We start from the raw sequence: 27,816 nt of genomic DNA on the forward strand, positions 1-27,816 counted from the left end.
TTCCTTCCTAATCACTTGCTGTATCTGCATACCAACTTTTTGTGATTCATGTACTAGGACACCCAGATCCCTCTGTACCTCAGAGTTCTGCAATCTCTCTCCATTTAAATAATAAACTGCTTTTCTATTCCTCCTGCCAAAGTGGACAAGTTCACATTTTCCCACATTATACTTCTTATAAATCATTTAATAAATGGAACAAGAAAAAAGAAAGACTTTCATTTATGTAGCCCCTTTCACAGCCTCAGGACGTCCCAAAGCACTTTACAGCCAATGAAGCACTTTTTGAAGTGCAGTCACTAGTAATGTAGGAAACGCGGCTGCCAATTTGCGTACAGCAAGGTCTCACAAACAGCAATGAGATAAATGACCAGATAATCTGTTTTAGCTGTTGGAAAGGAAAAGAAAAGAGGACATAGCATAGATCCTTGACACCCTCACAATGCACATCTCACCAATCTGAAATATATCCATTTACCCCCTACGCTTTGTCTTCTGCCTCTAGCCATGTCTCTGTCAATGTGACTACATTCTCTTTGATAGGATGTACTTTAATTTTTGTAACAATTCAAACACCTTCTGAAATTCATATACACATCCACCACATTCCCTTTATTTATACAATGTGATTTCCTCAAAAAATGTAATTAATTTACAACCTGCCATTTACAAATCCATGCTGACTATCCCTGTTTAGCTTGTGCATCTCTAAGTGTTCATTAATTTTATTCCATAAGATGAACTATAAGCCTATAATTTTTTGCCGATTCCTTTCCTATTCCTTGAAAAGGATGTAACTTTTTGCTTCTCCCCAGTCTTTTGGCACAATTCTATTTATGAAGATTTTTGGAAAATTATGGTTAGTGTCTCAATTATCTCCTTCCCTACCTCCTTCAGTATTCTGGAACACATACCATTTGGACCTGGTGACTTTTCGACTTTTGATCACATTATCTTTTTTAATACAGTTTCCCCAGTCATTTGGATGCCTTCAGCTGTTATCCAACACACCACTTAGTACTATTTTTACAGTATACTCTTGCTATTTAGCTGTGTCTATAACATGATTTACAAAATAATAGTTACTAAACACTGTATCTTACAAATTACACACCTCTGTTTATGCAACAAATGCAGCTAAATCTCAGCATTCCATACCACTCCTCAGAGTCAGTCTCTACATGTAAGCTGATGACACCCCGCTCTACTTCTCCACAACCATCCTTGACTCTAAGACCAGCGCTGTGTTGTCAGACTGCTAACCCAACATCACATTGTCAGTGAGCCAGAAATGTTGCCAATTGAACATTGGGAATACAGAAAGCCATTCTATTCAGCTCCTGCCAGGAACTATTTCTGCCCAGGCCACATCCCCTCGCTGCCCAGGCTAAATCAGCTCATGCTGACTCATCCACCTCTATTACCAATTGATGGGTTCCTCAATGGATGGGTACATTAATAACCTGATTGAGCATTGCCCACTTCACTTGCAGCTGCTGCCTGGTTGAGAGACACTCTCTTGCCAAAAGGTGCTCCTCAGCTCTCCTTGGTTTTCCCCAACCCTGACAGTCTTTCGAAAGCTCTTTCCTTATTGTCCGTTCACCAAAAGTCTGTCACTGACCCAAACAGCTCTCCCCTAAACCCCAAGTATTATATCTCCACAGCCTCCAACTCTGATAACACTTAGGGATTGGGCCCAATTTAGGTACTAAATCGTCTTCCCGTTTATATCAGACAATTCATAATTTGTTGTTGTTTGTGGTATACAATTTGTTGCTATTAAATGTCATTTATATCCATAATACAATGCAATAAAATGGTTTGATTTTCTGTCACTATTTGTTTTTAAAATGTAAAATATGGCTGGGGCACACTTCACTGATATACAGCATAGAGATCTCCATAGGGTGAATATATTAGCCATTATTTGTTTTTGACCTTGATGAATTTTACAGCAATACTCTTTTTAACTGAATGAGAGAAAGGTTCTGAGAATCAAAAACAAGGTTGTAATGTTTACTGATTCTCACTGCTGCCCCAATGAATAACATTACTGATCAATAAAAAGGAAAAACTGCAAATGTTGGAAATACACAACAGGTCAATCAGCATCTGTAAAGAGACAAGATGGGTTATGATGCTTCAGGCTTATACCCTTCTTCAGAACTGAAGGCTAAGAGATGAACAGGCATTTTCATAAGGTTGGAAAAAGAGCGACAAATGGAAGGACGAAAGTGGGGGAGAACCAACAAATACAGCAATCAGAGAGGGAGTTAATGTATGAAACGAACTACAAACTGCAAGATAGAAAATGGGCAACATAAAGAAAGAACCTGCATTTATATAGTGCCTTTCATTACCTCAGAATGTCCCAAAGTGCTTTACAGCCAATTAAGTACTTTTGAAGTGCAGTCACTGCTATAATGTAGGAAACGCGGCAGCCATTTTGCACACAGTAAGGTCCCACAAATAGCAATGAGATAATGACCAGATAATTTAGTGATGCTGGTTGAAGGATAAATATCGGCCAGGACACTGGATGAAATCCCTTGCTCTTCTTCAAATCGTGCCAGGGGATCTTTTACGTCCACCTGAGAGGGCGGACGGGGCCTCGACTTTATGTCTCATCTGAAAGACGGCACCTCAGACAGTGCAGCACTCCCAAAGTCCTCACTCTCATTAGACCCTTGGTTCCCCACTATTTCCATTGTGCTTTTTGTGTCTTCTACTGTGAAGACAAGATACAAAATATTTGATTAACATCTCTGCCATTTCCTGATTTCCCATTATAATTTCTCCTGTCTCAGCCTCTAAGGGACCAACATTTACTTTTGCTACTCTCTTCCTTTTTACATACTTGTAGAAGCTCTTACAATCCACTTTTATATTTCTTGCTAGTTTATTTCATATTCTTTCCTATACTTTCATATTAAGCAGGTTGGTCAGGTTACTGCTCTGGTTCAGTTCAACTTTGTGGCTTTAAAGGGATAGGTGATGTTAAACACAGTTCTACTTTAGCTAGACAGCTTTTCTCAAGAAAAGGTATTTTTTACACCTATTAGCTATCAAAACTCAAACAATTCCCTACCATTATGCACCTGTTGTTACAAAACAACATATCCTTTCATGTACTGTGAGCAATACTAGTGAAGATGCACTAGTAATTAAAAATAGGTGTATTCTATAAATACTTTTGAGTTTTGACTTTCAGCATTTAAATTCCACACCTTTTTTCTTTCCTGTAAAATCAACAAAGCATACCTCTTTCATTATCATTCTGCTTTACAAATGCTTAAAAGCCAATCAAATAAAATTAGATTAGATAACTATACAGAGCCAAAGAGAATAATTAATAATAGCACGAGGTAATCTAAAACATTGCAATTTTCAAAGAAATCATGATGCCAGATCATACTTGAAGAGGGCATCATGAACAGGAAGTGGCAGATACATTGTAGGTTAGGCTATTGTAGGATAAAGCTCTCAAATTCGCCAGTGTAGTTATACAAAATAATATACATGTATTTTTTAAAATTTGCCTCTCAGCCTGTATAATCTGGTAACTCCCACTACCTGCCTTTCACTCAGTGAATGTGCTGGTGCAAACTGTGACCTCGTCCCATAATCCCTCGGCAGGGTAAACAAGCGCTCGGGCTGCAGGAACTGAAGTGACACCCGGTAGCGGAATGGTGACCGTCGTGTCTCTGAGTGTTGGTTTGCTCGGTAGAAGGTTAGGAGGGCTGCTGAGCTGGCCGTGGGCTGCGAGGTGAGTGCGGTAAACGGGCGGCGGCGGGGGCGGGATGATAGCCGCTTGCAGCTCCCGCGCGCCTAATGCAAGAAACATCGGCGAGCGCTGGGCCCGGGGCTCGAGGCCATTGTCCCTGGACCCGCCGCGCGCTCCGTCTGGGCTCGGGTTCCATTCATTGCAACAACATTGTAACAAGAAGCAGAATCTGTTACATTCTCGTCTCTGGTGCTGTTGTAACTTCCTACTAATGAAGCTGGTGAGAAACAGGGGGATGGGTCTGATGGTCTACACCCGAACCCTTAACCTATCCTTTCTCTTCACAAATGTCTAGCCCGCTCTGAATGTCCAACATTTTCTGTTTACTCTGAAATATCGTCTCTCCCCTTCCCCCCCCCCCCCAAAAAAAAACATAACCATCCACCCCCTTCCGAAAAATATAGCCCTCTTCGCCCCCCCCCCCCAAAAAATTAATAACCCTCTTTGCAACCCCCCCCCCCCACCACCAAAAAAAAATAACCACCTTTGGTGCTTCTCAGCATCATTTCGATATGTTAAACCGCGGCCCTGTCTGCCGGTTCATTTGGATGTAAAAGTTCTAAGGCACTTTTTTCGAATGAGAGCCAGCAATTTTCCTCTCCCAGTTAACATTGATCCCTTAACCAACACCACCTGAAAAAACCTCCAGATTATCTGGTGGTTCATGCATTTGTTGTTTGTGGGACTTGGCAGTGTTCAAATTGGCTGCTGTGTTTACCTACATAACAACAGTGATTATATTTCAAAGGTAACCCACTGGCTGTGATGTGCTTTGGGAATTACTTAGTTAATAATAAGTTGCTACATAGATGCAAGTTCTTTGTTTTGGTCATTTTGGAATACACTGTTATATATATCCCTAAATTATCAAATTAGATCAGAGAGGAGGATGGATTAGTTGGGCATAGATAGTTCAAGGAGGAATATTGTTGGTGACTTTGTATAGGGTGGTCTTGATACTGAAAACAACGAGAGACTAGCAGAAAGAGAAAAAGAGTAAGATGCAAATGAACAGATCCAGACATCAAAATTGCATGAGAGCCATATAGAAAGAGTAAACTACAACCAGAAAGACAGAGAGGACACAGAAAAAACTGGTGAGTGGGGGAAAAAAGCAGAGAAACAATTACAGGACGAGAGTTATAATTTTTTTTGGTCTGTGATTAATGCCATGGGAAATGCATCTTTTATAAGGAGGGAGTTTCTTGCCTCAAAAAATTGGTATGAAGGTGTCCTACTCCATTCCTGCTACTCAAAACCCCAACAATACATTCAGCTTTTTTAAATGAAGAGTTTTGTTGCCATGTCACTGTGTTCCAATTCCACTAGGCCTTAAAATAAACCTGCTTCGCACCAGATTGATTGGTCAACACTGCACTTCCCCCTACATGGGATTAATGTTACTGTAACCTCTTGACAGGTCACAGATATTCTCACAATCAAAATACTTTGGGGAGATTTATTAATTGCGCTCTTGCTTTTGAGTCAGAAGGTCGTGGCTTGAAGCCCTACTCTAGGACTTGAGCACATAATCTAGGCTGATATTTTAGTGCAGTGTGAAGGAGTGCTGCATTGTCAAAGGTGCCGTTTTTCAGTGGATGTGAAAGATCTCATGGCTTTGTTCAAAGAAGAGCGGGGGGATTTCTCCCACTGTCCTAACCAACATTTATGCCTCAATGAACAGCACCAAAAATAGATTTACTGGTCATTCATTTCATTGCTGTTTGTGGGACCTTACTGCGTACAAATTGGCTGCCGTGTTTGCCAGCAAAACAACAGTAACTGCACTTTAAAAGTAATTAATTGGCTGTGAAACACTTTTGGACTTCCTGAGGATGTGAAAGGTGCTATATCCATGCAAGTCTTGTTAGAAAATGCCAGTCTTATGAACAATGTGCTTGACAGATTGAAGGTTATAACTGTTATGTTTTTGAGTGTTTTTGCCCTGAATATATTTTTGTCTGACCATTCTCATAAATGAGCCCTTGGTCCTTATGTGCTTGAGTGTTCACACTTGCTCCAATATCAAGGTACATTCTGATAGCATGCCTAGAATAATGAATCGAAAACCTTTCTTTAGATTTGCTTTGATTACTGGTTCTATCCAGTGCCTCCACAGGATCCTCCTTGAGACTTTGGTAAGCAGCAGACCATCTCAACACTAGATTTTATTTTTTAGTTGGGCTTTAATTGCCAACCAAAGTTATCAAATAAATAACAGTAATTAATATATATTTACAGTAGATGCTAGACTGTGCTAACTCCTCATGCAAGAAAAAGTAAATGGTTTGCAAACACTGTCAAACTATATTTTATAATTAACTTTTATATATTTACATAGCTGTTTGTTTATATTCCCATCAACTACAGAAGTGCCCATTTAGCTGATCTGTGTGACAGATTCTATTCATGTAGCTTCACAAACTCCAAATCAGACTCCAGGCTAATTAACTATCCCTGAAACAGTTGCCAAGGCTTTGTGGAATTTGAATAGCTGTCTCTCAAAATTCAAAAAGAAACTGCCAACCAAACACCTATCTGAATCAGTGACACAGCATGTTTGAATTGTGTGGTTTGGTTACTTCCTCAAGCAAATCACCTGGAAACAGATGAATAATCATTGCAGCATTTGTATTGATTTAGTCTGGGACGCAGTTTCTGTGAGAGCAGCTGGTTTTTAACTGCTTATGTATGGTGAGCCGATTATTTTTAAAGTATCTATTCTCGGCTGACAGTTAACGGCCATACCTAGTTACCCTGATGTAGCAGTTTGATGCAACTGTGGGTCGTTCAGCCACTTTGGAGGGCAGGTAAGAGCCAACCACGTTGGTGTGGGACTGGAGTCACATATAGGCCAGACTGGGCAAGGGCAACAGGTTTCCTTCCCTAAAGGACATTAGTGAACCAGTTGGCATTTTATGACAATCAGACAGCTTTATGGTCACTTTTACTGATACCAGCTTTTTAAAAAATTTCCAGATCTTTAAAACTGAATTTATGGTGGGATTTGAATTCAAGTTTTATATTATTAGTCCAGGTCTCTGGATTACTGGTCCAATAACATAACCACTACACTACCGTACCCAAGCTGATACCAAGCTAGGATTAGACAAATATCTTTGTCCCATTTACTCATGAGAGACATATTTAGCTCACTGAGTTATTTACCCTGCCTCAATCATTGTGTCCCTTCTCTCCTGACAAAGGCTTTACAAATCACTTATAACTTCCTTTCTCTCTCATGGTTTTAGGTTTTGCTCAATGCACTGATTTTCTTTGCATCCCATTGTATTATGTAGCCACTAAAACTTCTTTTGTGAATGGTCCATATTGTAGTTACGACTAACAGAAGATTTCTAACCGGTGTTGAATGGAAGTACACTTTTTCCATCTTGTTAGTTTTGTATTGCCATTTAATAGAGAATTGTAACAGCAATGTTTCTTTATCTGATACAGTTGCAGCAGTGTGTGCTCAGCAGTAAGAAGATTGTCATTGGATAAGTCTCCCTTCACCCCTCCGAAGCGACCACTGAATGCTTATCTGCACTACGTGGTGGAACAGCAACGTGTTTTATTTAAACAGAGTTCAGGTAAAAAAAATTCTAAATGGGAACCATTTTAGTAATAAAGGATATGACATACCTCAGGCTTGAGACCATATGTCTAACTGTTTTATTGGCAGAAGAATTTTTTCCCAATGTTCTGGCTGTGAATCTTCTTTCAACCAGCATTGAAAAGTGTGAAGACTTGGTTGTATCTCTCCATTTTTATTTCAACCATCGTGTCCTGACCAATATTTATCGCTCAAACAACATCACTTTTATAAAAAAAACTGATGATCTGGTAATTTATCTCACTGATATTTGTGAGACCTTGCTGCCGTGTTTCCTACATTACAACAGTAACTACACTTCAAAAATACTTCATTGGCTGTAAAGCACTCCGGGGCATCCTGAGGTTGTGAAAGACGCTATAGAAATGCACGTCTTTCCTGTCATTCTGTTAATTATAATTGTTTCTGTGTATTGGTGTTGCACTGAATCTCCATCAATACAACAGCTGGGGCCATTCAGTAACTTGTGAGTTGCCTATGGTTATTTTGTGATTCGTTAATCTTGATGTGAGAGATGCAGATTGGCCACAATAAAACAGGCAGCTTTCGTTCCATTCTGATCTGGTAAAATTTAAATGGATCACGACATCAGGAGGGAATATACACCAGTAAACCAGGATGATGTGAATTGGAGTTTTGTTTGTTGAGTATTTCTGGAGTAAAGCAAGATTAGTGTAATTATGTATATAATTCTGGTAAATTTTGCAGAGATTCAGTGAAACCTACCGACAACATTTACACATCTAAATGCTTTTTATCACTGAAACAGATAAATTGAATCAGAAAGAAAAGAAAGACTTGCATTTATATAGTGCCTTTCACGGCCTCAGGATGTCCCAAAGTACTTTACAGCCAATGAAGTACTTTTGAAGTGTAGTCACTGTTGTAATGTTGGAAACGTAGCAGCCAATTTGCGCACAGAAAGGTCCCACAAATAGAAATATGATAATGACCAGATAATATATTTTAGTGATGTTGGTTGAGGGATAAATATTGGTCAGGACACTGGGAGAATTCTCCTGCTCTTCTTCGAATAGTGCCATGAGATCTGTTACATCCAGGGTAGACCAGGCCTCGGTTTAACGTCTCATCTGAAAGACGGCACCTCCAACAGTGCAACATTCCCTCAGTACTTCATGGGAGTGCCAGCATCGATTATGTGCTCAAGTCTCTGGAGTGGGACTTGAACCAATAACCTTCTGACTCAGAGACATGAGTGCTACTAACTGAGCCACAGCTGACACCATGAACCATCAGATACATGGCATTTTTCAGTATAGGAATTGATAAGTTGAAAACGATACCTGCATTTTACTAACTGCTGATAATCCAGCTCTATTATGACTGCAATTCACTTACTGGTCCAGGCACTTGTGAATTGCAATGGATATTTATAGTATATATCAACTCAACATCTCCCCCTCCTGAGCAAAAGTTTCTCAATGCTTTTTCGCATGCAGATGGCTAAGAACCCACTCCTCACTTTTTTTTTGCATTGTTGTAACCAGGTCTAAGAAACGCATTTTGACATTTTAGTGACATCAGCGCAGTCAGTGGAAGTCTGCATTTAAGAATTTTCAGCTGAAACCTACAGCCCTAATTAAAATAAGTAACATTATGGCCTGCAGTTTCCTCCGCATTTGCGCCCAGAGAGACGGGTAACCGGGGCGCAAACCAATTCCGTGGCTTATAGGATCGCGAAATTTTGGGCGTAACTGTGTTATGTGCCTAACTACAATACGTCCAAATCACCTCGATCTTTTACGTCAGTCCGAATGAATCTCCGCCCATAAAGCTGACCACGCCCACAAACTCTCATACGAGTTAACAATGTGACTAGATTTTCGAGGCGCAGCAGGAAAGTAAGTCATTTTTTTGGTCTATTAATTGCAACTTTTTGATCGTTTTTTTTCCTTCAAATTTATCCTAACTGCGACCGGCTCTGTGTTTTCTGTTTCTTTGAATGGATTTTTATGGCATGAGTACAAGTCATGTTAAAAATTGGAAAGCTTCTCCGATTGCAGGTTCCTGAACATGCTGTGCCTGATGTGCATGAATGATGGTTGAATGAGTTGAAACTTAAATTTAAAGAAGAAAAAAACATTGTGGGTTCGACGCTTTCCTTGGGCTCCGATTGTCTACACTGATTTACGCCCATTTTAAGTTCAAACATACTCCAGTGAGATTGAGAGGATACTTGGGCGTAATTTGACATCGGCAAATTGGGCACATTTCCAGGTCTAAGTTCCAGGTTGCACCCACAGAGGAAACTCCAGGCCATTGTACTTTTACATTACCTACTGATTATTAGCCAATACCATGAAGTCATTTTTTTTGACCTTGTTATAATGGACATTATCTCTTTCCAGATCTAAAGATGGTAGAAAAAACAAAGTGGATTGCTCAGGCATGGAGACAATTAACGGCAGATCAGAAACAAGTAAGTGCTTTCCTTTTGCTGTTCGGGGGTTATGGGCAAGAACTGGATCTTGTGAAATGGCCGAAAACCAACAAATTTCTGAAATTTGTAATCGTTGTTTAAAAAAAAAAGGTGCTCTCTCACTCAATGCTGCTGTTTAGTTCATTATCAAAAAGGCTGTCTGTATTTGCTTACCTGGAAGTATTTTAGAATAACTGAGAATGTAACCGTCTTCCTTCCAGCCATATGAAATTGCAGCAAATGATGGTAAATTAAAATATAAAGAGGAACTGGCAGCCTTCAAAGCTAAACTCACTCCAGCTCAATTGGCCGGTTTGAAGGAAGAGAGGAGACAAAAACTGGCCAAACGGAGAACAATGAGGCAAAAACGAGTAAGTACTAAATCAACAATGTATCCTAGTGGGCCATAAAATACTCTGCGTAGTACTAAATCAGAATTGTATCGTGATAGGCCTTAAAATACTCTGGGGAGTACAAATCAGAATTGTATCGTGATAGGCCTTAAAATACTCAGGGGAGTACTGTATCCTGACAGGCCATAATACACTCGGTGTTAGGGGGGACATTAAATCAGCAATGTGCACTGAGACCATAAAATGCTCGGGGGACATACTAAATCTGCAATGTATGCTGATAAGACCATAAAACACTCTTAGGGAGTACTAAATCAGCATTGTATACTGATGGACCATAAAATACTGTGGGATAGCATATTTTTCAGCAAAGTAGTTGTGCTGTTTTGTGTTGAAAAAAAATTTGAAATTTGGATAGGAAATATTGTGGTGCCATATCTTACAGACGGCTGTTCGTGTTAATGGATCTTCAGTAGTTTCTTCAGAATCGCCATTTCACATTGGTAACAATGTACCAGAACTTGTCTTTAAAATCTGTTTTGCTGCACAAAATAATCATCGGTCCAGTTATGTTGACAAGTGCAGTATTTAGTTTAAAATGCTATCTGACATTTTTCCAATTAGTATACTGAGCAATTTGCTCTTTACAAAATCTTGTGTTAATTATGTATAAACCACTTCAAGCAATAAAATGTGAAAGTGTGTTGTTAGTCACAGAACTATGGTGGTTGAGCCCTGTACTGTAAGATGTTCTATTCATTGCCAAAAATATAGGTGTTGAATAACTATCTTTTAGAACCTGTGTTATTTGAATTACTAGTACAGTGCATTGGTTGCATGTATCGCCTATTTTAATAGGTGGTTTTGTTGAAAGTAAATGTTATGGAAAAGCCTGTAGTTGCCGTGCTGGAGCACTGAGTTGTCAATTAAAGAGAGTAGTTTGAGTCCCAATCTTGACTGATATCTACTCAATGCCCATTATTGGGCGTTAGGTTTGACAGTTTTGACTGTGTGCTCTGAGAGAAAGAAGCCTGACGGGGGAGAAAATCTCTTCCTTGTGAATAGGCTAGATTACAGGCATTGTTATAGCCCAAGAAAATATGTTCTTGCTAAATGTGGACAACAGCGTAGATATAAGTTGTTTAATTTCCGAGCCCCATTTTCCCTGACGTATGCTTTGTATTGTTTCCCTCCGTGCTCCTTGTTGTGGCTTCAGTGTCGATCTTGTGTTTTTCCCTATCGTGTCCCTTTCCTTTCACCATTCCCGTCAGCTTCATTCCCAATTGTTGGCCCTTACCGCTGTTTATTTTCATCCTGTAATATCACCTTGATGCTGATTGCATTCTACTGTCCAATGTTCCTCTCTGCCCTGTAACATTCTGCTCTGCTTGCACGCACTACGTAAGTTCCCCCTCCGCTGGGTCCTGACTATCTGCCTCCCATTCATTCTCTGGGATAACTTCCCCATATTGCTGTTTATCATGACCCCTATTACTTTTTCCCCTCCTAATATTAACCTTGCCCTCCAATGTCCTGGTCTGCCACCCAATATCCCCACCTTCCCTTCTGTTCGCCTAATAGTCTGTGGCCTCGACTGTGGGCCTGTGACCCCGTAGCAACACTCTTTTTGTCTCATAATATTGTCCTCTGCTTTCTGCTTCGTAACACCTGTCTCTGCTCCTCCAACATCTAACATACCCCTCTGACCCCTTAATGCCCTCACGTCTTGCTCTAGCTCAATATGTAACATCCTGATGCTCACTTCATTAAAATGATTGTCTTCCTCTATTGCCCCTTTTATGCTGTTGTATCACTTGTAACAAAGGAAATGCAGTCGTCATGAGGGACTTTAATCTACATATATGCTGGGCAAATCAAATTGGCAAAGGTAGTTTGGAAGACAAGTTCACAGAATGTATTCAAGACGGTTTCCTAGAGCAATACATCATGGAACCGAACAGGCTATTTTAGATCTTGTATTGTGTAATGAGACAGGGTTAATTAGTAATCTCACAGTAAAAGAACCTCCGGGGAAGAGTGATTATAACGTGATAGAATTTCACATTGAGTTTGAAAGTAACGAACTTAAGTCAGAAACTAGAGTCTTAAGCTTAAATAAAGCCAATTACGTAGGTATGAGGGGCGAGTTGTCAAAGGTAGATTGGGAAATTAAGTTAAAGGGTTTGACAGTTGAAAAGCAATGGCAAATATTTTGATATTCTCAACAAATACACATTCCATTGAGAAATAAAAACTCCATGGGAAGAGTGATCCACCCGTGGCTAAAGAAGTTAAGGAGAGTATTAGATTGAAAGACGAGGCCTATAAAGTTGCCAAGGAGAGTAATAAGCCTGGGGATTGGGAAAGTTTTAGAAACCAACAAAGGACAACCAAAAAATTGATAAAAAGGGAGAAAATAAAATATGAAAGTAAACTAGCAAGAAATATAAAAACGGATTGTAAGAGTTTCTACAAGTATTTAAAAAGGAAGAGAGTAGCAAAAGTAAACATTGGTTCCCTTAGAGGCTGAGACTGGAGAAATTATAATGGGGAACCAGGAAATGGCAGATGCGTTAAACAAATATTTTGTATCTGTCTTCACAGTAGAAGACACAAAAAGCATACCAAAATAGTGGGGAACCAAGGGGTAAATGAGGGTGAGGAACTTAAAACAATTAATATCACTAGAGAAAAAGTACTAGGCAAACTAATGGGACTAAAAGCCAACAAATCCCCTGGACCTGATGGCCTACATCCTAGGGTTCTAAAAGAGGTGGCTGCAGAGATAGTGGATGCATTGGTTAGGATCTTCCAAAATTCCCTAGATTCTGGAGCGGTCCCAGTGGACTGGAAGGTAGCAAATGTAACCCCTCTATTCAAGAAGGGAGGGAGAGAGAAAACAGGGGACTACAGGCCAGTTAGCCTGACATCAGTCATCGGGAAAATGCTGGAATCCATTATTAAGGAAGTAGTAACAGGGCATTTAGTACATCATCATATGATTAGGCAGAGTCAACATGGTTTTATGAAAGGGAAATCATGTTTGACAAATCTATTAGTTTTTTGAGGATAGATAAAGGGGAACCAGTGGATGTAGTATATTTGGATTTTCAAAAGGCATTCGATAAGATGCCACACAAAAGGTTGTTATACAAGATAAGGGCTCATGGGGTTGGGGGTAATATATTAGCATGGCTAGAGGATTGATTGATGGACAGAAAACAGAGTAGGGATAAACGGGTCATTCTCAGGTTGGCAGGCTGTAACTTAGTGGGGTGCCGCAAGGATCGGTGCTTGGGCCTCAGCTATTTACAATCTATATTAATGACTTAGATGAAGGGACCGAGTGTAATGTATCCAAGTTTGCTGATGATACAAAGCTAGGTGGGAAAGCAAGCTGTGAGGAGGACACAGTCTGCAATGGGATATAGACAGATTAATTGAGTGGGGAGATGGAGTACAATGTGGGGAAATGTGAGGTTATTCACCTTGGTAGGAAGAATAGAAAAACAAAATATTTTATAAATGGTGGGAAACTATTAAATGTTGGTGTTCAGAGAGACTTGGATGTCCTCGTACACGAAACACAAAAGGTTAGTGTGCAGTTGCAGCAGGCAATTAGCAAAGCAAATGGCATGTTGCCCTTTATTGCAAGGGGGTTGGAGTATAAGAGTAAGGAAGTCTTACTACAATTGTACAGGGCTTTGGTGAAACCTCACCTGGAGTATTGTGTACAGTTTTGGTCTCCTTATCTAAGGAAGGATATACTTGCCTTGGAGGCAGTGCAACGAAGGTTCACTAGATTAATTCCTGGGATGAGAGGGTTGTCCTATGAGAGGTTGAGTAGAATGGGCCTGTACTCTCTGGAGTTTAGAAGAATGAGAGGTGATCTCATTGAAACATATAAGATTATGAGGGGGCTTGACAGGGTCGATGCTGAGAGGTTGTTTCCCCTGGCTGGAGTCTAGAAGTAGGGGCCATAGTCGCAGGATAAGGGGTCGTCCATTCAAGACTGAGATGAGGAGGAATTTCCTCACTCAGGGGGTCGTGAATCTTTGGAATTCTCTACCCCAGAGGGCTGTGGATGCCCAGTCATTGAATATATGCAAGGCTGAGAGAGAGAGATTTTTGGATTCTCGGGGAATCAAGGGATATGGGGATTGGGTGGGAAAGTAGAGTTGAGGTTGAAGATTGGCGGAGCAGGCTCGAGGGGCCGTATGGCCTACTCCTGCTCCTATTTCTTGCATTCTTATCATGTGTGACCCCCTAATGTCTGCCGTTGCCCATCTTGAATCCCATTCCCCCCACCCCCCCAATATTGTGCTCTGGGCATATACCTCACTAATATATTGTTGCGCCCATCCAGCCACTTATCATTCTCCTCTGCTCCTTCCCTTATCCCCGTACTCTATTTAAATGTCATTGGAAGTAGAAATTGTAGTATAAGTTAAAACGTAACCTGTCTGTGTTTGCCTGTATTCGGAGAAGAGTGGGAGGGGGCAGTGTTGATGCGACGATGGGCGGGTGGGAAGGGCACCTGAAGGCCTGCAAGTGGCGGAGAAGGAAATGGGGGTGGGGATAAGAGATTAAAAGTTTGTCCTATTGTGGATTTGCTCCTAATTACCCTTAAGCACAGAGCTGCTGTTTGGAAAGTAAACAAACGAGCAACTTGAGTATACTTGTACGTCAAGTTTCATACTGACTGGAAACTTAATCTGGAAGTTTTGTTCGATGCTTCAAGTGCATTTGAGGGGAAAGCTGGCCACATGCAGAAGTGCAGCCAGACTCCCTTGTATATGGTGCAGCAATTGAGATGCATGCTTCACATCTCTGTGTTCTCACTAAAGGCTACATCACATGCTACTTGTGTGCTCTCAGTTGGGCACTTGCCAACATAGAGAAGAAATTATGACCTGTTTTGATCTGTATGAAGGAATGTCACGATTCCAGTCAGCCCCTTGAACAGTGAACTTTTTGTTGAAATAATAAAGCCCAGCCATAAAACTGTTTAAAAGACGGAGTTAAAGAGCCGTAACTCACTTTTAACTGACTTTTGTTGCCTGCAGAAGCTTACTATGTTAGGGAAGCCTAAACGACCCCGGACAGCTTTCAATATCTTCATGGCCGAACACTTTGATGAAGCCAAAGGTGCAACTTCGCAGGTAAAAATGACAAAACAATAATTATGATGTATAATACTGCTCCACAAATAATTAATTAAAACACTACTGTTACAGGTTACAATCCCCCCTCCCATAAATATCAGGATTAAAAATACAGTGCAGTTTTCAGTCTGTTGATCCTTTCTTCGTCTTAGCGCCTCTGTTTTAATTTTGCATATATTTTAAAAAGGCATAGCAATCAATAAATTGTTTTCTTCTCACTTGTAACAATTATGATATGGCCCCGTAAGTAACTGTGAAAGTGTGAGCTTAATGTACATCCGTGATCTTAAGAAAAACAGTACATAATGAGGAATGTAGTCTTAAGAGTTTGTGGAAAAAAGATTTAGAAGTGAAAGTGATACCATTCAGTGCTGTTTGAGTGTTGGAATGTGAGGGGACGATACAGAAATGTATTTAAATTCCATTTTAGATCAAGCTTCTTTGAAGTTAAACTAGGTAAGATATATGAAACTGATTGTTATGCCATTTCTTTTGCCTTTACTAAGGCAAAGGATGTCAGCACTGGGGAATGCTATGAGTGGGGAGAGACTCATTTAGAATTGGAGTTGATGGGAAGGTCCTTATAATTCAGTGCAGCTAATTCCAAGTGTGCATAATATCATTTAATCCAACATTATTCAAGAAGCAATATTTTCCAAGTGAGTTTTAAAAAAAAATAAATGCACACATATACACTTCAAAATTGATTGTTTTCAAACTTTGTTTGCAAATATTGAGGACTCCATGTCCTAATTTCCAAGTCAGTGCCCGCAACTCAGGTGGAAGCAGTGGTATCATTACAGAAAGCTTTTCCAATAGGGTGCAGTAGCAGAAATAGCGTGGTACAAAAATATACAGGAAAAGGGTGAATCTATAGACTGTGTGCAATCTCCAGTTTGAAAACTTAGGACTTAAGTGACATTTCAAATGGACTGTCACGGCTGAGTGCAGCATTCTGTTGCAATATCCCTGCTTGATGCTCAGTCTTTACTGGCCATAGGTGATCTCAGCCAGGGGCAGCCTTTGAAGTTCTACAATTGGCCTCCATGCCTTTGGGCTAGAAAGGGCCACGGTCCCTGCTCCTGATTGCTGCCCACTGAACTGGCAGAAAGTGTGCACACTTGGACGGCTGGTGAGGATAGGATTGGGATTAGCTGTGAGGCCGTCTACGGGCGAAGAGCCTGCTGATACTAACAGTCTAGACTCGCACACGAAAAACGGCCACTTGAGCTTGGTGCAGAAAGGCTGCTGGCAGCTGTAGAACCGTACGCCAGCAAGGCTCGTGTCAGACTAAGAGTCTTCAGGAGAGGAAGGTAGATGATTGAAAAGAAAGAATATTTGTCTGGTCAGTCTGGTGCAGCACATTGGAACATCAATGTGTTGTGCTGTCCCAGACCACCCCTTCTTGAAAATAAGAGGCAGGACCAATAAACCACAAAGTGAGGAATAGAAGCTTACCTGGTAGGAGTTCCAGGTGGGCCAGTAAACCCATGACCATCGTGCAGGAGGGAAATAGCGCCTACCTGCTTTCAGGAAAGGTCATCTTTTCCACGCACTGTTTTGTGTTAGTCGTAAGGCAGTTCTAACAAATAACTCTTCAAAAGTCTGATGGAGAAGATTTTTTTTCTTTCAGTGGGGGAAGTTGGATCCAGACATGAATTGTTGGATTTAGTGTGATGGGTAGTTTATAAATGATTCCCAGTGACATTTTAAAAGGATAGTCAGAGTACATTTGGATTTCCAAGGTGGGCCTTTTCTCCTTAAAACAAATCTGCATTATTTAATCGGAGCTGCTATCCAATGCTGTGTGTGTTAGTTGTGTCCTGTCTTATTTTGTTTGTCCTGAATACAAATCAGGAAAATGTTCCTATGTTCTGATAAAATCCTAAAAGGTTTGTATTTTTAGGCAAAACTGAAAAACCTGCAGGATGAGTGGCATCAGCTGTCCGGCTCACAGAAACAGGTAGGAGTGACTTGCTTGCGTTTCAAATTAAATTATTGCATAAATATGGTGGTTATGTAATGCTTCTATCATCTTAACTTATTCGGTGTTTCTACTCTAGATTTCCCATCATTTTTTGCTCTATATTATCCTTCCTGTTTTGTTTTTTTTTCACCCTCTCTTTATTAAGTAGTGAAAAGGAACGGTGTGGCACACTGGGCTGACACTGGCCTTTCACATCTGGAACCTGGGCCCAAATCCAGCCCCGACCAATGGGATCAAAATCTCCTCTGTCTTTAAGGGCTCTGTGTGGAATGAGTTTTGGCAGTTTCTGTCCAGTTCCTAGTAGCCATGGGCCTACAGCACAAAACTGTTCCTGATTTATCACGCTTTGACAGTCATTCAGATGAGTGTAAGGATGATTGGTGTTGGAAAAGGGAATAAAATGTCTCACTGGTGCAGTAGGGGGTGCTCTGGAGGCTGAAGGAGAGCGTCTGAAATGGGACGTGCTCGACTTCCCCATTCTGAGCCCAACAAAGTTGAAAATTACCCCACAATAGTGTGTCGGGGGAGAAGTATTTAACACCCATTTCAGAGACAATTGAGGTCCAGGAGTGTTTTTGGTTGTAGTACTTCAGAAGTCAAGAAAAATCTATAGTGTCCATTAAACAGCTCCTCACGGGCACCAGGGTTACCTTCTGTGATGACGAAAGTGTTTATTGAGTGCTCAAAGCTGATGCATTGTGATAGTCAAAAACCTGCAGTCTGTGAACTGTACTGGTGGTGGATTCGAATGAACTGTGACCGATTTTGCCTTGTGCAAAACATGGAGCATCAGTTCAATTAATTATTGCTGTCTATATTAAAGGTTGCATGCAACTCAAGAAGGTGGGCCATTGATCTGATACATGGAAAACGTCCTAGAGTTGTCTGTCATTCTGAGTTTGGATCATTTATTGGTCAGGCCATTAAGTTGACAGCTTTATGGAAGACAAGTTTTTTGCCTTTTTGGAGGGAGTACAAAAGGGGAGTGGACAGAGAGAAGCAGAACTGACACATGATCTGCACAGTTGGCTTCCACTTACCAACCAGCAGTGCATTGAGAGCAGTGCCAGCAATATCTAGGCCTAGGTGGCCCTGTCCAACAAGTCTTGTCTGTTTGTGGCGATGGAGAAGTTACCGACCTGTTGAAACTTTATGAAATTCCTTTGTAAAACTCTGCTTCCTCAAAAATGTTGAAAAGAATAAAACCTGGCAGCACCATTGCCTTTCAGGCCCAATTTGAAGAAAGATGTATCAAGTGGAAGCATTTAATGAATCCAGCTGCCCATAAAGTCCTGTTAAAATATTATGCTGATGAAACATTCTACCTTGCACCAAAATCTAACTTTGAACCAGGAGTTTTCAATTGTGTAAAATATTGTAGTCATAGGAAATGTCTGTCTCAAACACCAACAGGAGACCTTCAGAGGGAATTTTCTTGCTGCTCTGCATTAGGTATTACGGATAAAATGTTTGAGTTGCAAGAAAATTTCACCAATAATCATAACTGGGGCTCTAGGTAATTCCACCGTGACTTGACATTCAGCTCAGGCTCAATTTGTAACCTGCAGGGTTACAAATTGAAATGGAGGATGTCACATCATTGGATGAGTCTGAATCAACGTTGAGAATGTAGACCTTACAAGCTGAGCCGATGGGTTGACCTGGCTTTCCTGGATTCTTTGGTTCACCGTTCAGTTACTCAAAAGCCCCAAATGTAATGAAGCTCCTGATAGCCAAATTGTTGCGACAAAAGATTTTGCATTCAGCATTTCGTGATGGCCGACCTGAACCCCCCCCCTCCATCCCACCTCCTCCTTCCCCCTTTAAAAGTGGTGCACTTGTTTGTGATGTGCAGGTAAGATGAGAGATATTGTTTAGGTCGTGGTTTCCCAGTGGCTTTTTTCAGAAAATGATGTGCTTCTGATTGTTCTGGAAGAAGTAGAAAATTCAGCAACAAACTACTGCTGCAAGATCATTCTGTGACAAGTGCTTTTGTTTTGAGAGCATGAATATATCTTAATAAGTTGTGGTTGCCTCTTCTGCAAACGGCAGTTGACGCTAGCTCAATTGTTAATTTTAAATTTGAGATTGATAGATTATTGTTAACCAAAGGTATTAAGGGGTGTGGGTATATGGAGTTGGGTCACATGGAATTAGGCCATGATCTCATTGAATGGCGGAACAGGCTCGAGGGGCTAAATGGCCTACTCTTGCACAAAGGAAGATGATAGTGGTTGTTGGAAGCCAATCATCTCAGCCCCAGGACATTGCTGCAGGAGTTCCTCAGGGCAGTGTCCCTAGGCCCAACCATCTTCAGATGCTTCCCTTCATCATAAGGTCAGAAATGGGGATGTTCGCTGATGATTGCACAGTGTTCAATTCCATTCACAACCCCTCAGATAATGAAGCAGTCCGTGCCCGCATGCAGCAAGACCTGGACAACATCCAGGCTTGGGCTGATAAGTGGCAAGTAACATTCGTGCCAGACGAGTGCCAGGCAATGACCATCTCCAACAAGAGAGAGCCTAACCACCTCCCCTTGACATTCAACGGCATTACCATCGCCGAATCTCCCACCATCAATGTTCTGGGGGTCACCATTGACCAGAAACTCAACTGGACCAGCCACATAAATACTGTGGCTACAAGAGCCACAACCCCAGCTTCGCCAGCCTATCCACGTAACTGAAGTCCTTCAACCCTGGAACCATTCAAGCAAATCTTTTCTGCATCCTCTTTAAGGCGTCACATCCTTCCTAAAGTGTGGTGTCCAGAATTGGACACAATACTCGAGTTGTGGCTGAACTAGTGTTTTATAAAGGTTCATCTTAACCTCCTTGCTTTTGAACTCTATGCCTCTATTTATAAATTGTAAACAATTTTACAACACCAAGTTATAGTCCAACAAATTTATTTTAAATTCCACAAGCTTTCGGAGGCTTTCCACACCGTTCACCTGACGAAGGAGGAAGCCTCCGAAAGCTTGTGGAATTTAAAATAAATTTGTTGGACTATAACTTGGTGTTGTAAAATTGTTTACAATTGTCAACCCCAGTCCATCACCGGCATCTCCAAATCTATTTATAAAGCCCAGGATCCTGTGTGTTTTTTAACCGCTTTCTCAACTTGCCCTGCCATCTTCAATGATTTGTGCACATATACCCCCAGGTCTCTCTGTTCCTGCACCCTCTTTAGAATTGTGCCCTTTAGTTTATTGTGCCTCTCCTCGTTCTTCCTACCAAAACATAGCACTTCGCACTTCTGTGTTAAATTTCATCTATCGCCTGTCTGCCCATTCCACCAGCCTTTCTTTATCCTCTTGAAGTCTATCCTCCTCACCGTTTACTACACTTCCAAGTTTTGTGTCATCTGCAAATTTTGAAATTGTACCCTGTATACACCCAAGTCCAAGTCATGAATATATATCAAGAAAAGCAGTGGTCCCAGTACCGACCCCTGGGGAACACCACTGTATACCTTCCTCCAGTCCGAAAAACAACCGTTCACCACTACTCTCTGTTTCCTGTCACTTAGCCAATTTCATATCCATGTTACCACTGCCCCTTTTATTCCATTGGCTTCAACTTTGCTGACAAGCCTATTATGTGGTCATTTATCAAACATCTTTTGGAAGTCCATATACATCACATCAACTGCATTGCCCTCATCAACCCTCTCTGTTACCTCATCAAAAAACTCCATCAGGTTAGTTAAACATGATTTACTTTTGACATATCCGTACTGACTTTCCTTAATTCCACACTTGAACAAGTGACTGTTAATTTTGTCCTGGATTATTGTTTCCACCACTGAGGTTAAACTGACCGGCCTGTAGTCGCTGGGTTTATCCTTACACCCTTTCCTGAACAAGAGTATAATGTATGCAATTCTCCAGTCCTCTGGCACTACCGCCCCGTATTTAAGGATGATTAGAAGATTATGGCCAGTACCTCCACAATTTCCACCCTTACTTCCCTCAGCAACCTAGGATGCATCCCATCCGGACCTGGTGACTTACCTACTTTAAGTACAGCCAGCCATTCCAGTACCTCCTCTTTATCAATTTTTAGCCCATCCAGTATCTCAACTACCTCCTTTTACTGTGACTTTGGCAGCATCTTCTTCCTTGGTAAAAACAGGTGCAAAGTACTCATTTAGTGCCTCGGCCACGCCCCCTGCTTCCATGAGTAGGCCTCCTTTTTGGTCCCTAATTGGCCAACCCCTCCTCTTACTACCTATTTACTATTTGTATACCTATAGAAGACTTTTGGATTCCCTTTTATGTTGGCCGCCAGTCTATTCTCATACTCTCTCTTTGCCCAGCTTATTTCCTTTATCACTTCCCCTCTGAACTTTCTATATTCAGCCTGGTTCTCACTTGTATTATCAATCTGACATCAGTCATACATCCCCCTTTTTCTGCTTCATCTTACTCTCTATCTCTTTTGTCATCCAAGGAGCTCTGGCTTTGGTTGCCCTACCTTTCCCCCTTGTGGGAATGTGCCCAGACTATATCCGAACCATCTCCTCTTTAAAGGCCGCTCATTGTTCAATTACAGTTTTACCTGCCAATCTTTGATTCCAATTTACCCGGGCCAGATCTGTTCTCAACCCACTGAAATTGGCCTCCTTCCAATTAGGTATTTTTACTCTAGATTGCTCCTTGTCCTTTTCCATAACAAATCTAAACCTTATGATACCATGATCACTGTTCCCTTACTGACACTTGCTCCACTTGACTCACCTCATTCCCCATAAGGGTATTAAGGGATATGGAGCCAAGGTGGGGTAAATGGCGATAGGATACAGATCAGCCATGAATGGCGGAACTGGCTTGAGGGGCAGAATGGCCCATTGCTGTTCCTATGTTCCTAGAAATTGCCACAGCTATTAAGGGGGTGTCACCCCAGATGCAAATTCCAAAAGGCTTTAGCCCCAATTTTAACCCTTCCTGCCCGGTGAGAATGTGGTTTGTTCAGGTCTGACGACCCATTTTGCTCTCCGTCTGATTTTACTCTCCGTTCATTTCAATAGAGAGTAAAATGGGCATCCGACCTGTACACTCCATTCCTGCTGGTCGGGTTAGGTTCAAATTGGGGCTTTTGTTTCAGGTTTCACCTCCTAAGTGTTATTTCAGATAGTAATATTGATATCTTCATTTACTTGGGTGATAGAAATAATAATTAATATTAGTCCGTTTCCCATGGTGTTGCAAACGGAGTCAGTGTAATTTTCAGGTGAAGTGGGATTAGAGGGAAGGGGATAATTGGGTGTTTTTCAGTCCCCATTTTAAGGCATACATTCTTTCCTCGTTATATAACACTTTGATTTTATATTATTATTAGTTAATTGGCAAAAGTTATGACAATTTGGGAAGCAGAGAAGTAGAATTGGTTGGAGCATAGGAGTTTTTCTGCAGTACAGGCTGATGAGTTGAGGGATACAAAACAGGCACTATGATGCCACTAGTGGTGGGAGGGTTTAATGACAGTATTTTCAATTTTAAACATGAACATAGGAATTTATAGTGAGAAATGTTGAAAAGTGATAACCGAAAGTAAGGTTTTTAAGGTAGAAAGTGTATGCAGATGTAAGATTTTTAATATCATAGAAGGTTACCTGCCTGTTGAGACAGAGCCAGGTCTATCTTTCAAAAAAGTTGGCTTCCACTTCACAGGAAGGGGAGAGTGTATCTGGACAGCAGGCCGAGGATGCTTGATTCTTTCAGTATAACTGTTTATCTTCCACGGTGTGATAACTCCATGGAGACAGATGTACTCCACATAATCATTAAATCACTGTGTTAAAAGATGCCAAGAATTCAAATACTTGTTTCTTTTGATTTTGAAAACAGTTTAAAGTATCACTAAGTGAAGTACTGTATTACTGTTTATCTGATTTATTTTGCTTCTGTGCAATTTATTTAATGTAATAAATCTCATTTGTAATTTTAGCCTGAATTATATGGTCTGACAACATGCTATTTTTCTGCCTCTGAAAAAAATTAGGAATGTAAAGTGGCCATCCCATATAACTTCTCGTACATTACCCCATTACAAGGGTATATCATTAACCCTGAGGCACACTACTCCTGTTTACCACTTGCTTATAATTCAGTCTTAGCTTATAGGTATTGTGGGTTTGCTGTGGAAATTGCAATCTTCTGTGAACACAAAGAAAGTTGAGAGAGGGCTCACCTTGTAATTTAAGGTATGCTACGCAACACTGTTGGCGATGCTGCTTTGCCCATTGCAAGAAATACTTTGCAATGTATTAGATCTGTAATTAGAATCATAGAGTGGTTACAGCATGGAAGGAAGCCATTTGGCCCGTCGAGTCCATGCCAGCTCTCTGCAAGAGAAAAAACAATCAAGGCTAGTAAAATGCTTCAGACTTCATTGTGTTCAACTTAGGAAGGATCTTCTAACTTTGAAGAAAGTCCAGCAACAATTCACCAGGATGCTAAGTGGGATGAAGGGACTGAGTTTTGTTGAGTGACTGGGTAAACTGGGGTTATGGTCCCTAGCGATGAAGAGGTGAAAGGGTGACCTGATAGAGGTGTTTAAAATAATGAAAGACATTGACAGAGTAGATGTGGACAAGGGAATATAATTTTAGAATTCAAACCAAGCTGCTTAAAAGTAAATCTAGGAAGAAATTTGCACAAAGAGTTGTTAGCATGTGGAATGTGCTGCTCCTGAAGGCTATAGATGCAAAACCAATTAGGTATTTAAAGGGAGATAGGTACTTGGGAGGCAAGGAATATGGAGAAAAGGCAGGGAATTGAAATTCAAACAATTGAACTGCCATGGCTAACCTGAATGGTGGCACAAGCTCACTGGGCTGAATGACCCAATCATGTCCCTATGACAAACCAAATGCTGTTGCTTGTTCACTGGAGTTTACCTCAAGTCATCAATGGGCTTTCTTCAGGTCAGGAAAGGTCATATTCTTGTCTTTATGTAATCACTTGAGAGCTGTTGGCAACTGTGTGAGCCCAAAGGCTGCATTTATACTGAGACTGGTAGCTGCATTCTCGGTTTTGGAAAAGGCAGTGCCTTGTTTATATTGGCTGGCTCCAATTGGAACTCCCACACCCAGGAGAGAACTCTACACTTGTGTGAATAGGGACAGTGGACAAGACAAGCCCATTGGTACGATCAGGTGGTTGTCATTTATCCAAGATACCTGATTTGGTGCCCAGGATATTCTTTGTTCGATTGTAGTTCATCCATTTCTTCAGGTAATCCATTTTAACTCCTTTCAGGGTGACTAGTAAGTGAGAACCCTGTGTCGCACAGCCCTTGAATTCAGTCAGTTAAGACTCTGGGCAAACCTGGCTAAGTTATTCATAGAACAATTTTAGGACATAAATCTAAACCATCCCAGGAATAACCCTGTCAAAGATAATTTTAGCTGTCTGGAAAAGTTGGTACATTTCTCTGCTGGAAACTGAATCCTATCAAATGCTTTGGGACTGATTTGTTTCTGTTTATTTGCTGATAAATGCATTAAATTGCAGCAGAAATAATATTCCCTTTTATTCTGATTGGCAGATTTCCTAGTGGGTCCTCTGATGGTTTAACTGAGCTGAAGGGTCTGGGTATATATTCTGAGTATTTCAGTTCAATGCATAAAATTTGGTTGGCTTTTATGCAGTTTCCTTGTCCCATTCAAACTATTTGCAGTTATGCATAAGTTTTCACCGATTTAAAACCTTTTTTTGTCAAACTTTAACATGAATACCTAATATATGATTAATATAATTTGTATATATTTTGTTGTGTAAAACTGGTGTAAACTATTGAATTGCTTGCGTTATATAATGCCTTGTCATGTCAAAACATCTCAAAGCATTTCACACAATGGATTACCTTTGAAATGACTCTTACATAGGCAAACACAGCAGCCATTCTGCACTGGAAATACTCCACAAAAGCAAGGAGATGAACAGCCACTGGTGGTGTAGGTTGAGGGAGGAATGTTGGCCAGGACACCGAGAGAACTCTGGTCCCTTCTTTGAATAGTGCCATGAGATCTTTCAAGCCCAACTAAATGAACCACAGGATGGGACTCCAGTTTAACTTCTAGTCCAAACAAAAGTAGCTGCTCAATGATACACACCCTCAGCCTTGCACTGGCCCGCTAGCCTGGACTGAGTTCAAAACCTACTATGAGCCTTGACCCCACAACCACCTGAGCCAAGTTAAAATTGTTTTCCACTGGTTGTAGAAGAATTAGAAGGGATAGTGAAAACTGTGAACTATATAGTGTGTTTACGGGTGAAGATTACTTCTCTTTCCCCACCCCAGCACCTGAGTCGGAGTGGAAGGGAGAAGAGGTGTGGAAACCGTTGGGTGAAACCTTGGTTTGTTTCAATATAAGGACCTTAATAGTCTCATGTTTAAGAGAATTAAACAATCTCTGAAAGACAAATCAGAAAAAACAGCGGTTCTGTTTCTGCAGTTCTGACTTACATGGAATGTACAGCACAGCAACATGCCATTCGGCCCAACTGGTCTGTGCCGGTATTTATGCTCCACACGAACCTCCTCCCTCTTCACCAACAGAAATATTGTTTTTCTTCCAAATCGCTTGAATATCTCACGCCAACTTTTACTTTTCTAGTTGTACACGCAGCTGGCTGAGGATGACAAAATCCGCTACCAGAATGAAATCAAGTCCTGGGAGGAGCAAATGGTTGAGACAGGACACGAAGATGTTATTCGTGTGAAACAGAGGAGAAGAGTTCAAAGGTTACTGCGGACAAAAGCAAAGCCAAATAAAACCATCCTGAAAGTGGTCTCTACCACTAAAACCTCGAAGCCACCCGCAACTTCAAGCACAACCAAGGCAGTCAAGAGCATGAAGAAAGCTGAAGAATAAGGCTGTTCTTCAGTGATCTATTCTTTTTATTGACCATACTGGTAACCAATGTTGAACACTGACTTCTCATTCCTAATATTTCAGGAATCTACATGGAGTATGTCCCTAAAATGTTTCATTGGATCTTTGAATTTTTCCACTTGCCGATTACAGAAAGACAGTTTGTGGCAGTAGATGTACCAGACGTAATATTCTAGTTATTTGATGGAAGGGAATAGTATCTGCAGTCAGAGTTGGGCATGAATGAAGAGCCTGTTGTCCACAGTAGAAGTGATGACATTTACTAGTCCGTAAATACACAAGTGATGACTGAACTGTTAACCAAATCTAGTTCTGTGATCCACAGATTCTTGAGTTGAAGAACTCTACTGTGGGCAGGATCTGTAGTGTACATTTTACCACCTTTTATTTTTGTAAACTGAATCAATGCAGCAAAAACTGTCAGCTGAAGGATTTTCTCCAATTATGTTATGTAAATAAAAACTCAAATTCGCATATAGCATTAACACAATTTGTATTTGTATAGCCTTCAATGTAATGAAACATCCCAAGGCAATTCATGAAGGCGGGAAATGGACAAAGCATTCATGGCAGAGTTAGCCAAAAACACAGGCAGAATGAGGAGACTTTTGAAGGTGAGGAGAGCAGTCGCAAGGTGAAGAGATTTGGAGTTCCAGAGGATAGGGCCAAGATGGTTAAAAGTTTTGCTGTCAATTAAGAAATGGTTGGTTGGGGAGGGTGGGTGTGGTGGAGGTGAGGCCAAAGTCCGTGGGCTGGGACATAGAACTTGGAAGTACTTGTGAAGGTAGAGAAGAGGCCAATGGAGGGGAGGCCATGGTATGTTGGGAGACATAGAACAAGTGAAAGTTGGCGTGAATACTGCACAACAGAATGTGAGCAGCAGAGTTGGGGGGGCGGGGGGGTCAACGTGAGGCCAAAGTCCGTGGGCTGGGACATAGAACTGGAAGCGCTTGTGAAGGTCGAGGTGGGGCCAGTGGAGGGAAGACATGGGACAAGTGGAGGTCGGTAAGAATAGAGGTGATGGACAAGCGGGACTCGGGATGTGAGCAGCAGAGATTTGGATCAGTTGGAATTGTATAGGGAAAGCTCAGGTCTGTTCAAGAATTCTAGTCTTGAAGTAACGAAAGTGCAGATAAGGTTCAGTGGCAAGATGGGCAATACTGTGATGGATAGAATATGGGGTTTGAAGCTCAGCTTCAAGTGAACAGGACACCAAAGTTGCCCATTCTTGGTGAGCAGCAAGGGAGCAGGATCAAGTCAGAAACAAAGGTGCAGAGTTTTTGGCAAGTGCCAAATAAAATGGCTTTGGTTTTCCCAATGTTCAGCTAGAGAAAGTTCTGGTTTGTTCACAATTTGATGTCAGTTAGGCAATCTGACAACACTGGTATTTGTGGAATCAAGGGTGGTGGTAGTGGAGCATTAAAACTTGGTGTCATCAGCAAAGATATGGAAAGTGACCCTGTGCCGGTGGATAATATCTCCAAGGGGCAGCATGTACGCAAGGAAAAAGAGACGGCCAAGGTTGGAACTTTGGAGTGTCTGAGAGAAGTGTGTAGGGGTGGGAGGA

General features: G+C 41.2%; 1 protein-coding gene across 1 annotated transcript; it reads left to right on the forward strand.

Moving 5' to 3' along the window:
- The first annotated feature begins 3,611 nt into the window (after positions 1 to 3,611).
- Positions 3,612 to 26,723, forward strand: tfam (transcription factor A, mitochondrial). The gene is made up of 7 exons (XM_068002583.1): positions 3,612 to 3,766; positions 7,241 to 7,374; positions 9,767 to 9,837; positions 10,059 to 10,208; positions 15,257 to 15,352; positions 17,262 to 17,318; positions 25,971 to 26,723. The coding sequence occupies exons 1-7, from the start codon at positions 3,687 to 3,689 to the stop codon at positions 26,226 to 26,228; spliced, it is 846 nt and encodes a 281-aa protein (XP_067858684.1). The 5' UTR covers positions 3,612 to 3,686; the 3' UTR covers positions 26,229 to 26,723.
- Positions 26,724 to 27,816: the final 1,093 nt, after the last annotated feature.

Source organism: Heptranchias perlo, chromosome 21 (genome assembly GCF_035084215.1).
Source record: "Heptranchias perlo isolate sHepPer1 chromosome 21, sHepPer1.hap1, whole genome shotgun sequence".
Lineage (NCBI taxonomy): Eukaryota > Metazoa > Chordata > Chondrichthyes > Hexanchiformes > Hexanchidae > Heptranchias > Heptranchias perlo.